The sequence below is a fragment of the Geospiza fortis genome, unplaced genomic scaffold (genome assembly GCF_000277835.1).
Source record: "Geospiza fortis unplaced genomic scaffold, GeoFor_1.0 scaffold12, whole genome shotgun sequence".
NCBI lineage: Eukaryota > Metazoa > Chordata > Aves > Passeriformes > Thraupidae > Geospiza > Geospiza fortis.
This window is the reverse complement of record NW_005054323.1, coordinates 573,074-587,265: the sequence shown is the minus strand read 5'-3', so window position 1 is coordinate 587,265 and position 14,192 is coordinate 573,074. Positions and strand designations below refer to the sequence as shown.

At 40.2% G+C, this 14,192-nt stretch overlaps 1 protein-coding gene across 1 annotated transcript; it reads left to right on the top strand.

Annotated features, from left to right (window-relative positions):
• Positions 1-2,350: 2,350 nt before the first annotated feature.
• RMI1 (RecQ mediated genome instability 1) lies at positions 2,351-5,178 on the top strand. Its single transcript, XM_005420845.2, has one exon. The coding sequence runs from the start codon at positions 2,374-2,376 to the stop codon at positions 4,255-4,257; it is 1,884 nt and encodes a 627-aa protein (XP_005420902.1). The 5' UTR covers positions 2,351-2,373; the 3' UTR covers positions 4,258-5,178.
• The last annotated feature ends 9,014 nt before the right edge of the window (positions 5,179-14,192 follow it).

The following is a 14,192-nucleotide window of genomic DNA, read 5'->3' as shown; positions in this document are numbered from 1 at the left end:
GCCCCGGTGAGTTGGAGCTCTCGGCCCCTCCGAGGGGCTGCGAGGTGTGGCCTGTCCTCATGCAGGTCTTCCTCCTCCCCCCACCTCTGCTTCCCTTCCTCCCTCAGCCCTTTCACCTCCTCTGTTGAAAGCTGCCGCTTTGCTTGGGCTAACTAGGCGGTATATTCCGAGTGGTGGATCTTTTGGGGAGAGCTTGGAGGCAGGGTGTTCTTTTGTTCACTCTGAAGGCCAAAATGCCAAAAATACCCCAAGAAACACACCAGAACCCACACCTGGTGTTTCTTAAATATTCTTACAGTAGGTTTTGTTTTCGTTGTGTTCTGTAAAGAGATTGAGCTACTCGGTCGCCCTTTCTAAGGGATTGAACGTGATCCATGCGCAGTTAGGCAACTTGGTATCGTTTCAATATTTGTAGTAGTGACATGGATGCAGGATTTGAATGCTCTATTAGCAGATGTGCTAGCGATACTTGGTTGGGAGGTGCTGCTGACTTTCTCGATGGAGAAGGGATCTGAAACAGATTGGAGCGCTGGGTAATTATCAGTGGCATGAAACAAGAACAGATCCAGATTCTGCCTCTGGGATGCAGTAAAGCTGGGAGAGTGTGTGCAGAGCAGCCCTGCAAAAGGGGTCTGGGGGTGCAGGTGGGCAGCAGCTCAGGGTGAGCCAGCAGTGTGTGCCCGGGCAGCCAGGAGGGCAAACCCCACCCCGGGGTGCAGCAGACACAGCATCACCAGCTGGGATTGGGATCATCCTGCTGGATTCAGCCCTGGTGCCCCTCACCCTGAGTCCTGTGTGCAGTGCTGGGCCCCACACTCTGAGAAGGGTGGGAAGAAGGTCCTGGAATGGTCCAGAGGAGGACAGCAGAGCCGGTGGAAGGACTGGAAGGCACATCCTGTGAGGAGGGGCTGAGGGCTCTGGGTCTGTCTGGTTTGGAGAGAACGAGGCTCAGGGGTGACCTCATTGCTCTGTACAGCTCCCTGGGCAGGGGACCTGGAGAGGGAGTGCTGCTGTGTTCCTGGCATCCAGCAACAGGAGATGTGGGAATGATTCAAAGCTGCATCAGGGAAGTTCAGTCTTGACAATAGGAATAATTTCTTTACCAAGGACAATAAAGCTGGTGAAAGGCCTAGAGAGTAAGTGGTGTTAGGAGTGGTTGAGGGAGCAGGGGTGGAGAAAAGGAGGCTCAGGGGAGATGTTATTGGTCTCCACAATCTTGAAAGGAAATTGTTGTAAGCTGAGGGTCAGTCTCTGAAATAGACCTCAGGTTGTACCAAGGGAATTTCAGGTGGGACATCAGGAATTTTTCACAGAATGGGTGTTTAAGCAATGATGGAGTCACCATCCCTGAAATTGTTCAAGAAGTGATTGGACATGGCACTTGGTGCCATGATCTAGTTGGCATGGTGGTGGTGTTCAGAGGTTGGACTCAATGATCTTGGAAGCCTTTTCCAATCTGAATGATTCTAGTTCTAAGAGCATGATGAAAAACTGAAACAGCCTTCGTGTAGAGGTGGCTGATGCTCTAAACCTGTTAGTTTTTAAGATGTATCTGGACAATATCCTTAGTAAGGTGCTTTTACTTTTAGTCAGGTGGTTGGACTAAATGATCATTCAGAGTCCCTTCCAACTGAAATACTTCTGTTCTACTCTGTTTGTGCAGAACTACTTCCTAAACTAACAGGGAGTTAGAGTTTATTAGCCACTGATGTCCTTGATAGCTGCCAAGACTTGGTGCTGTTGCAGCGAAGTCCTGCACTGGGTCTCCAGATAACAATGTTTCAAAGCCAGCTTTCTGTTGTGGGACTGAAAGTCAAAGCTTTCAGTCACGGACTGAAAGTCACTCCTCTGATATAGGTGTTGATAGACCTCAGCTTGGTTCTGTAGATCCTCTTCTGTTCCTAACAGTGCTGGTGAAGTGGGACAGTAACATCTCAGGTCAATTTCTAAAGTAAGCTGTGTGTTAACAGAAAGAAAACCATAAAAAAGAGGAAATCTATTTTAAAACCTACTGCTCTTATGGTTTGGGGTTTTTTTTGTCCATTCATTTTCAGTCTATAAGAAAAGAGTTTCAGTTACATGTTTCTAGTTTAATAAACAGAAAAGAAGTGTGGTTGCTTGTATAAGTCTCCATACTCTTCTTATGTTTTGCACATGACTTTTATGCTGATAATTGCACATACGTTTTATGCTGATTGAAATGTTAAATGTTGCAAATGCCTGTGAATTTCCTTGTCTCTAGAAGTGTTTTTAATTTAAATTTTTTATGCAATATAAGCATGAAACTTGTAATAATTTCAGTTTTTGTCAGAAGATTAAATATGTCTTTTTGGATTCAATTTTAGGGAATTCAGTATCTGACCATAAAAGAAAATGTCTACATCTAGCATTGTAGCAAGAGTGGAAACCTGGCTTTCATCCACATGGCATGTGAAAGTTCCTTTAACATGGCTGGAAGCATGTATTAATTGGATCCAGGAAGAAAACAGTGGTAGTAATTTAAGTCAGGCTCAGATTAACAAGCAGGTATTTGAGCAATGGCTTCTTACTGATCTGAGAGACTTGGAATATCCCATTTTGCCTAACTGCATCTTAGATACTCCCAAGGGAGAGTTATCAGGCTGCTTCTCCATACAGATTGATTCACTGGTGGATGTTAGCCAGCCAGCATATTCTCAGTTGCAGAAGCTAAGAGGGAAAAGCACTGTAAATGAAGAAGTGACAGCCAATACTCAGACATTTCAGAAGCCCTGGGAAGCAAAGCCGACTCGAATGCTGATGCTACAATTAACAGATGGCGTACATCAAATTCAGGGCATGGAGTATCAACCAGTGCCCATTCTCTGCAGTAATCTTCCTCCTGGAACAAAAATCACTGTACAGGGCAATATTGCATATCGTCTTGGAGTTCTTCTGCTTAAACCAGAAAACGTGAAACTGTTGGGTGGTGAAGTGGATGCTCTTCTTGAGGATTATTGTCAGGAAGGAGTCCTTGCTAGATTAATTGGAGAAGCTGAAAACCCTAATTCTGTTGGACAAGCTGGACATGAACAGATTTTTTCAAGGCCTGTGGATGAGTTAGAACAAACTCTTGGCCCTTCAGATGAAGAGCTTTTAGCCAGCCTTGATGAAAATAATGAATTTACTTTGAACAACAGAACATCTTTAGAAAGTGGATACTGTAGTAAAAGCAACAATTTTAATACAGCCTCAGGTTCACTGACTGCACACAATGGAAATGTTTTGCTGCAAAAATCTGGAAGTTGTTTGCCTCACTCAGATGAGCAAGTTTCACCTCCCACAGAATATGCTGATGACTTTTCAAATGACTTTCCTTTAGAAGATGACTTTCTTCTGGAAGAAGAGATGCAAAGAGAGATGGAAGAAGTGCCACCAGTGGAGATGAACAGAAACATGGGTTTAATTACTGGCAGACTTCCACATACATCTAGAAGCTCCTGCAATTCATCTTTAAATGGCGCTGGTGAAGAAGACAATGTGAATGAAAGAGATAAGCCCAGAGAAGCTATCAGCAATGGAAACAACATGAGAAGAACAATATTTGATGAAGATGGAAATAGCATTAGTAACTTTTTGCCGCACAAGGGCTTACATCGGACCTGCAGTTCATCAGCTTTCTCTTTGGAAACTCCTCCTGAAGACAGGCAGAATTATACAGACCTAGATGAGGGCAGATGTAAACACCAACACACTTCTGACAGCAGGGTATTAATTGATGATCCTGTATTTTCTTTAAAAATGGATCCAGAAGGAGATCAGCAAAGACATGATTCACAGATCTTTCCTTGCAAGGCAGTAGAGGCACATTTAGATTTAGATTCTCCACCTTTCACATATATTTCCCTTCTCCTTGCAAAAAAACCAGAAACTGTTACAATTCTGAAAGTTAAATGTTTTATTGTCACTCTCACTGGAAACCTCACAAAAAGCAATGGGTCCTGGGGTATAAAGGCAAAAATTTCTGATGGCTCTGCTTATCTTGAAGTAGATTTTGCTGATGATATTCTAACAAGTTTCATTGGCTTTTCAGTGCCTGAAATTAATAAGCTGAAAAAGGATCCTACTTTACGTCTAAAACTTAAGGATGGTTTAGAGAAATGTCAAAAACAGCTGATAGATCTTTGTTGTTTGATGACTATTGAGTTTAATCCACTTCAGTCTAAAGCTACTGTATTAATTCTTCAGGATGCTGATGCTAGGCATCTAGAACAATTGAAGAAACGTTTGAATAAATAATATATGCAAACTTCCAGACTATAGATTAAGAAATGTTTAAGTCAGATTTCCCTTGAAGAACTCTTGAAAGTTAAACTTCAAGTTAAGTGGTGTGTCTTTTATCAGGAATTATAATGTATAAGTGAGACAAGGAGATGACTCACTGGAGCAAAACTGGGCAGATTGTTTCTTATGGTGACAGTATTGGAATAAGATTTCGAATATTTGTGCCTTGACTTTTTCATTCTGCAAAATCCTGCATGTTCTAGACTGGTAATCTTGAGTAACCGAATTTGTCAATAAATGTATAACAATGAACAAACCATCTTATTATTTTACTTTTTCAGGCACTTACCCGATTTTTAAAAGAAAGGTGCCGGAGACTCTCAGTTTTTTCTTGGAGAAAATCAGTTTAATAGATTTAAATCAAATACAATCCCTTCTGTCTGTGCCAATCTGAAGACTCAAATCTATATTCACTGTGCAAGAACCTAATGTGTAGAGAAATTAAAGATTGTCTTCTAAATATTCAGGTGTGAAGGAAAAAAATCCAATCCTATGCAAAAAGGAGATTTAAAAACCCTCTATATTTTTACAAATAACTTAAAAGAAAACCAAGTGTTTTAAGGTGTTTACTAGCAGAAAATTATCATAACATATGGAGATTTTATTTTTTGTCATGTTAATGTTAATCATTGCTAGTAGTTTTGAAACCAGAGGCAACTCATTCATTAACTCTTATAGTTACTTGACTAACCTTTACATTGTAGTCAAATATTTTTTCTCCACACATGTTGTGTAGTATACTTATTGCTGGTCTTCATTTTGATTGATTTTTTTAAATTTCTGCTTCTAAAATAATATATTGAAGTTTTCATTTAAATTTTGGTGGATGCTGCTTAGTCACTTTGAAAGAACAATAAATACTTTATTGAGTGTGTAGAGTATAAGAAATTATTTTATTAAGTTTTTCGTTCTTCTATTTGCTTCTTCCCATCCTTTCCCGTTTGCTTGTTTTTTGGTTTGTTTTGGGGTTTTTTGTTTGTTTGTTTTTTCCTTTGGGTGATTGGTTTGAGTTGGGTTCTTTCCCTGTAGATTCAGAAGAATTCATATTCTGGCAGGAATAGGGGAACCAGTGACGGGAGCAGTCTGCCCAGCATTGGCAGTGTTTGCAAAGAATGTAAAAGTGGTGGCTGTGTTGACCTGTCATTATATTTTTTCAAAGCCTTTTCTTTCTCTGAACAATATCTGTTAGGCCATTGAGATTTGCTGTGACGAGTTGTCAGTATAGCCTTACTGCTCAATCCCAAATTCAGAACCATGCTTGAAGACTCCAAGGAAAACTAGAGGTGATTTGCCAAGTAAGGTAACAATGGAGTAAGGTGGAGCATGGGACATCTTGGGGGTTTTTATATTTGAGGTGTAAGGGGGTTTAGGCTTTTTTTTTATAGACACAGCCATCCCTGTGTCCCTTTCTTTCCTTGCCCCTCGCACTTGGAAGAGAACTTGAGGAAATTACACCTCGTGAGCCACCTCTGGGTTTATTTTCTGAGGATTTTGGGAGCAGTACATTGTTTAAAACTGTAACAGCAAAAGCTTTTGCCTGTCTGGAACCTACATTACTGAATCTTGAGTTACAGTTTCAGAAAAAATTGCTTGTTAGTAGGAAACTGACCAAGTTTCATTTCATGTAAACCTTGCAGAAGTTAATAGAGCTGACTGTAAACCTTCAGTGCTGTTTTATGGAAATATTTCTCCTATAATGAGTTAGGAAACTTCCTTTGAAGTTTGCTTTAGCATGTAAGAGATAGGAGTCTTCAGACTTCAAATGGCACAAATAATCCACAGATTTTATTCTGGTTGTGCAAAGCAAGAGTCATGTTATTCAAACTGCAAAATCAAATTAAGTGTTGTGTTTGGTTTAGATGGTGAAGTCACACCTGTCCCTCTTTTTTTGCATTTGTGTTAATATTTAGCCATCTCTACTACAATAATTGCATGTACCTTCTGTTCTCTTCCTCCCTCCCCTATGTTCCCACCTTAAAGGCAATGTTACTTGTCTGACATTTTCTTCTCCCCCACCCCCATTGTCCTTGTCTTCATTTTCAACATGTGCTCTCTGGAAAGTCACTGTCATGCCTGTGGTCCAGTGCAAGCAAGAAGATCTCAATAAAGCTGTTTACAGCATGACTGCTTTGCAGATATTTCAGTACAATTTTCTGATGTATAAGGTTTCCAGATCTGTGTTCAAGCTTTTAGAATTAATGAGAAAAATTGCATAGGTTTTCCAACAAGAAAAGGAATTCAATTAGTTATATTGAGAGAGCATGCTTATTTAAGAGCTGATGTCAAACAGAAAATGGTTTGTGTGGCTCTGCGTAGCAGTCATTGGTTCTTGCCTTATCGACTTTGTCTGCTCTCAAAATCAACTTTTCTCTTAACATTCATAATGATTTGGTGCTGTGTGTATGCATGGTGTGCATATATTGCCTCACTGTACCTGGCAGTGGTGTGTGTCAGAGCCCTTCAGGTAACCACTGTTCTTACAGGCTGAATTCACAACGCAGGTTGCCACCCCAGCAGAGGTATGACCACATTTCTGTAGAGTACAACAGCGCTCCTGTAGCAGCTGCTGAAGGCATTTGTCATGGCAGCTGCTCTCACAAGTTACATGTAGCTTTCTGGCAGAAGGCAGCCTTTGCACTTTCCATCATCTCTTGTCTACAGTATGTCACCAACGACCTTATTATTTTTTTTTTCAGGGGCTAAGTAGACTTCTGCACTTGCAGCGTATCTGACTGCATTTTCAGGGTCTGTGTTCTTCAAGAATGTTTTCCTTTTTATGGTGAAAATAAGCTCTTTTTCTTGTTGAAAAACACCAGTCACAGGTCACAGTGAAAACTTCCAATTAATTCAGTGTCAATATATATTCTCACACAGGTACATGGATGTTAACCTGTTAACAATGAAAGTCAGTTCTTGCCTTATCATTATTCAAGAAAATGAAACCAATGGATGTGCTATTCCAGTGCCAGGTACCTCCATCAGCATGTCCTTTAAAAGCTCTGTCACTAAGGGAAGCTAGTAGAACACAGAAGGCTCTCAGAAACTTTGCTGTGCCCTAGTTCTTTTCAAGGTATTCATTCAGACTGTAGAACAAGGCCATGGCTGGCCCAAGAAATATGGCAGGTTTTCAAATAGAGTAGGCTGGAAAAAACAGCTTGAGAACTAGTCTAATCCTACTGGATATTAGTTTGGCCACAAATATGCATGTCATTATAACCCAGCAACCTCCTTGTTGAACGCAGGCAGTGCTCTCCAGGAAGCAACAGCTAGTTGAGATAATGTAATTTCAAAGTATGAGTGAAGAGTGTTAAGAGGTTTCCTAACAGATATTCTGGACTGATCAGTAATGCAAGTTCACAGTATCTCAGGTCATATCAAAAGCAGAAATTTTCATGGTAATGGAACATGATTATATGGAACCGTAAACATAACACTTGGTTCTTAATATAAAGATCTACTTCTTGATGTCTCGCTGTAATTTGCTATAGGGAGGAAAGAATGATTTATAGTACAATGTTTCTGAATTATCTGGTGGCAAGAGAAATTAAATGGTATTTATCTGAGCGGGAAAGGCAGAAAGGACTTTAAAATGTAGGTAACACCTCTCATTTCAGATCCAATTCTCTGGTGTTATGCTCCTAGAAGGAACAGAATACCAATAGTAATAACAGCAAATGAGAGGATGAAGGTAAACTGACATTGCAGCTGGTGAATTCCACAGAAGAGTTTGTAAGTTTCTTACAAATCAGCAGCTCATCTAAATGTAAATTGTACAGTCTCACTTTTATCTTTTCCTTAAGGATTTCTTTCGTTATTGTGCTGGGTTTTCTAACAGGGTGAAATTGCAGTGTGTGGCTGTTAGAATTTGTTCAGCCTCTGATTCTTTTCTTAAGGCTAAAAAAACTTGGCTCTCTCATCCTTTCCAGGAAATGGCATGTCCTCCATCTCCCTGACCACCTTGGCAGTGTCTGCTGGTCACCTGCTTCACTGTCAGCAGTGTTCTTGCGCTGGGGAATGCTAAATAGGACACAACACTCCACATGCAGCCTCACAAGTGCTGAAAGCAGAAGGCAGCTTGGTCTCTGGGACCTGCTTGCTGGCTCTGATGGTCATTGCCACCACAAGGTCACACAGCTGACTTCTGTTAAGCTGCACACAGGTGCACACAGCTCTTACTCTAAAGCTCCCTAAGCGGCTGTTTCCCAGCCCATACTGTTGCATGGAGTTATTTCTGCAAGAATGAAGTAATTTGTATTTGTTTTTGTTGAACTTATATTCCTACAAGTCCATGTGTCCAACCTGTGCTGTACTGGTTCTCTATCTCTCATGCTTTCTTTTCTTGCCTTCCTGCCATGTGTGGAAGCTTCTCTACCACTTTCCCATTATTTACACAGTCAGACACCTCTTTCTAGAGGGAATTAGTTTGGGCAGACATGACTTGACATTGTAGGCTTGACATGTGCTGACTGTTTCAAAATACCATCACCTTCATGTGCCTAGGTATGGATTCATGTCAGGACCCAGGACACACCTCTGGCTGTCCAGGACACCAGGACCCCTGCTAGGGGTCTCAGAGACCCTGTCACAGAGCCCAAGACACCTGTGGTTTTGATTATGACCCATGGAGCAAATTACCAACCTTATATGAAGATCAGCAAGCCACAACAGTTTAGGTAGAATAATAGTGAAATTATCACGGGCTGGAAAAGAAGATTTTGGGTTTTTTGGTATGGGGGTTCAGGAGGCAAGATGGAGGAATCTGGGTGTGTCCAGCCTTTCTCCTTCTTCTTCTTGGCCTCCATCTTCTGCTGTGATGTTGGCACTTGGGGATTGGTTTAGAATAGAGGTGCACTGTCTAACATGGGTGATAGGTATTGGAAAGTAAAAGTAAATATGATATACGTGATTTGTAGTATAAAAGACGACGCAGCCTTGGGAGCGGGCGGAGAGTGCCTGGAACTGTCTTGCTGAGCTGACCTCGGCAGGGCAGGAGAAAATTTTTTATAGATAAGATAAAATAAACAACCTTGAGACCGAGAAATGAAGAGCCCTGACTCCTTCTTCAAGCGCCGGGCTGGGAAAAGAGACTTTCGAACTTTTCTCGGGGTGACTCTGACCAGCTAGAGATCCCGACAGATTCAGAGAGGATTTGCTCTAACTGCTGGGACTGAGGTCAGACTGTCAAGTTAGTGATTCTCTGGATCCTCCTCCTGGAACGTGGGTGTGGCACTTGCCTTTTACCACTCATCAGGTACTGCTGTAATCTTTCCAGTGTCATCGAGAATGTCCTTGTGGGACACAGGCCAGCACCCTCTCTGGTCCCATGGGGACTTGTATGTGTTTGCAGGGTAAAGTTGTCTGTTGCTACAAGGAGGTGCTGATACATATTATTTCAGTAAGAAAGACGCTCTGACTCTAAAATACCATTTAAAACAAAAGTTATCAGTGATAAGGACAGACAGGGAAAACTCTGAGGTGGTCAAAGAGTCCAAATTTATTGTGGAGTACAACCACTCATAGTATTTTTGGAAGACAAGTAATGTTTTACTACAATGATGGGGCTAAAAATCACATAAACAAACTTATGCATTTTAAACATCTCTTGCTTGCAGAAGTCTGATGTAATTTTCTTTTTTTCAGTAAATCTGTCTGATTTGATCTTCTTGCAATCTTGATTTAATTCTCAAAGTTCTGTTTGCTCTTGCCAAGGCATCCTGTTATCAAATTTCTTATGCTAACCAGGTCCAAAGTCCATCATCTGTCTTGTGTCCTAATATCCCAATAACTAGTTATTAGAACTAATATTTTCAGATGAAGGCAAGGCCATGCAGGTGGCATAAGCTCTGGTACAAGAGCTTTGTCAAGACAAGAGCTGCCTACTGGCTCCTCCACCACTGTGCTAAGCCTGTCCCACCACCAAGAGATTTGCACAGCCCAACACAGCCTGAAGGCCACACTGGCTGTGCAGAGCGCAGACCTTGCCTACTCAGGTTAGCCATGACATGATTTGGGTCACTCAGCCCTCAACATCTGGTCAGCATCACCACATTCCCTGTCCCATTACTCACAGGAGGTTGTAATACCTTTCTACAGATACTGTTAGTAGGCTTGGGAAGGTTAGTAGGCTTCTTGTCATCTGCTCATGGATCACCTACTTCTTCCAGTATCTGTGTTGCCTCCGTAAGCTGTAAGTTATTTAGGCTGTATTACAGGTTTCGTACTGTAACTTTAAAATAGTTTTACTGTAGTGGCACTGCAGATGCTGGAAGAATATTTTTGGCTAGATGATACTACTTAAAAAGCCATGGTAATAGATAACTTACTGCTCTGTGGCAAGTGAATACCAAAACATCTTTTACATTATTTTCATGGACAAAACAAACATTGATTTCAGGAAAGTTCAGTTAATGTAAAAAAGGCAAAATGCAGGCTCCAAAAATATCATCTCAATTGGTAATACAACATAAACCAGAGAGATGAGCTGAGTTGGGTGAACTGAGAGAGATATTCATAGAAGGAATAACAGATTAGAGACCCTTCAGGATAAGAGCATTTCCCTGTGTACCACGGGAGCTCTCACAGAGTCATTGTGGTAAAGAAAACTTGCCTCAATTCTGTGGCTATTCAAAAAGCAGTAGGAATTCCAAACCAATTGACTGAGAGAGAGCATCTAGTCCTCAGTCCCACTGAGCACCTTTATGGTAGATGGAGATTGGAGCATTCCATACCTAATGCTTCTTAATAGTGGAATGAGCATCTCCCTGCACACTGACTTAGATTATTTAGCTTAATTCCTTGTATAAACTTGAGAGATATCCAATACAGTTAATTTAGCTGGTATAGTCCACCTTGACATGTTAAACAACTTTTTGTTTGCATACTTGGTGGGTTGGAATTTTCGTCTAGGATGAGCATAGTCTTTTCTATAGGGGGGAAAAAAAAAGCTCTACAGAGAGACCTGGAGAGACTCAATCAATGGGCTAAGGACAGCTTCATGAGGCTTAATAAGGCTCAAGTGACAATAAAGCATTTGCTTTAGATCACTTGCGACCAAAGTGCTGTGTCCTGCACTTGGGTCACAACCACCCCATGTAGTGTTACAGGCTGGGGAGGGAGTGGCTGGTGGCTGGAGAGCTGTTCAGCAGCAGGGGGCTTGGGGGTGCTGGTTGAAGCCAGCTCAATATAAGCCAACAGTAGGCCCAGGTGGCCAAGAAGCCCTATGGCACCCTGGCCTCTATCAAGAGTGTGACCTGCAGGACCAGGGCAGTGATTGTCCCCCTGCACTCGGCACTGGTGTGGCCACATCTTGAATCCTGTGTTCAGTTCTGGGGCCCTCACTTTAAAAAGGACTTTGAGGTGCTGGAGAGTGTCCAGAGAAGGGCAACAAGGCTTGTGAAAGGACTAGAAAACCTGTCTTATGAGGAATGGCTGGGGGATCTGGGTTCATTTAGTCTGGAGGAGAGGAGGCTCAGGGGGAACCTCATCCCCTGAAAGGAGGGTGTAGTGAGGTGGGGGCTGGTTTCATCTACTGTGCCAGCAAGGAGAGGACCAGAGGAATGGTCTCAAGATGAGACAGGAGAGATTCAGATCAGATATTAGAAGAATTCTTTTTCACTGTTAGGGTGGTCAGGAAATAGGTTTCCCTGGAGGTGCTCAAGAGGAGTCTGGATCTGTTGCTGAGTAGTGTTTAGTGATTATGGGGTTATTGCAGGGGTAATGCTGGATGGTAGGACTGGATGATCTTAAAAGTTTCTTGCAACCTTGGCAATTCTGTGATTATTCTATGAAAAGCAGATTATTATTTCTGCTTAAAGTGTCAAGGATTTATTATGTTGATAATCACAGTCCAAGAATGATGCAATAGTAGCACTATCTGCAGAGGATTAAAGTATTTTCTCACTTTTAAAGTATTGACAGAATAACAACCTCCACAAAGCATTTTTTCAAAATAAAATAAACATATAAATACTAAGGTGAAAATATACCTATATTGAAAGAATCTGTGATGGAAAAGATTGTGATTTGTGATAATTAAAAGAAAGTGGTTGTACTCCACTAACAGGATTTAGGAAATAAATGTAATTTCAACCTAAATATTCACAACTGACTTTCCTGCTCATAGGACAATCTCTTGTTATATTTATAATTACAGTACAATCATAATTTAACAGATGTGTACTAGATATAAAATTTGGGCAAGTATTATTGCTATTAAACAAAAATCTATCACTTATCGTAAAGAAATACAGTAGCCTCTAATGCTGCTGACTGCTTAAGCGTATGTTTAGGTAATTTACTCCCTTGTATCAACTGTTAGTGTAATTCCCTCATACAGTGTCTCCAAACTAGAAAGTGCCATTAAGTAGAAGGTGTAAATAAGGATCTACTTGCAACTTAAAACATTCAAATTATCTTTCATTAGATACCTTTTTATGAAAACGCGTCTTTTGTCTTAAACCTTTTATTTACAAATGGGTGACTCAAATGCAAATACTGAAAAATTTGTTTGAGCTGCTGAGAATATTCTGCCAAGCTTATGTGCAGTAAGGGCCTGTATAAATAATAGATTACTTTAAAATAAATGTTAGTGTATGGAAGAGCACTTCCACATAGATTTTACTTTTTGTTTTAGTGGTGGTCAGATACAAAGACAAGCACCAACCGTTCAGTGCTATGGGATCACATTGGGTAGGGTAGGCAAAGACAAAATAGGAGAAAAATAGGTGTCTTACAGGGCCCGTTGCTATTCATGAAAGAACATGAGGCTAATGCTCATGATATTTTTAAAATCAACATTATGTTTTATCTATGACTTCATTTTCTAATACCAGTGTTGTAAAATATGAATTATAATCTTTTAATGTAAAATAAGAAAGGACAGTGTGAAATAATCCTCAATCTCCAGCCAAGTACTTTATCTACTGTCTAATATCAACTTTCGATGGTCAATGACTAATCAAGAGACCAAAAAGCCATAAAAGTCTGGTTTTCTTCTATCAAGTGACACTTGATAGAAGGTTAGGTGACTGTCATTTTCCCAAATGCATTTAAAATTCCTGATTCAGTGACCATTCTTCCATTTCTATTATTTGAAAAATAGAATTGGGAGTTCATTTGATCTAATAATATCTTCACAATGGGCTTTATAATAATCAGTAAATTAGGCCCTGTGTACATGTACAAAAATAAAGAGGTAGCATAATTGTGAATATTGACAACTCGGTGCTATTTCTCCATACATGAGTAGTGATTGTTAATCACACTGCAAAGTCAGAAACAAGTATACAAAACACAGTATGTCTACATATTTATACATTTTCCATATTTTTTACTGGTAATTTATCCATAGACATATGACATAGAATCTGACATGTTTCAACCATATGCTTTGTATTGATGGAAGTTTTACAAAACCATTAGCTTGTAGATAGAAATTAAATATTAAGGCCTCTGTTGCTGCTTCTTTGTAGCAGGAAGCTTTCTTTATAGAAGTTTTTTTCTCATCTACATGAAAATTTGAATAGCACATACATGAAAATATGTGCTAAGAAAAAATATTAATCTTCTGATAATCTTAACAAACTGATTTAAATCCACAGCTTATGTTATTTATGAAGACTCATTATTTCGTGAATAGTTTAGAATCTAAGAATCCAGTAGTATGTCTTCATATGTCAGTAATTTACATCTTCCTGAGAAATACTTTAATATTGTATTATACCAAGCATTTAAATGTTTAAGAAAGATGTTTTGTTATGAAGTAAGCAAAACAAATTTTTATCATTACAGAAGTATATTCTGATATTGGGAAATGGTGTGTCTGTTTCTGACTTCATTTTGGGAGTGAAAGAGATTGTTAGAGGAGGAGAATTTTTTATTGGAAAAGGAAA

Excerpts from the sequence above, each read along its gene's own strand:
- RMI1 (XM_005420845.2), top strand. The coding sequence starts at position 2,374 with ATGTCTACATCTAGCATTGTAGCAAGAGTGGAAACCTGGCTTTCATCC.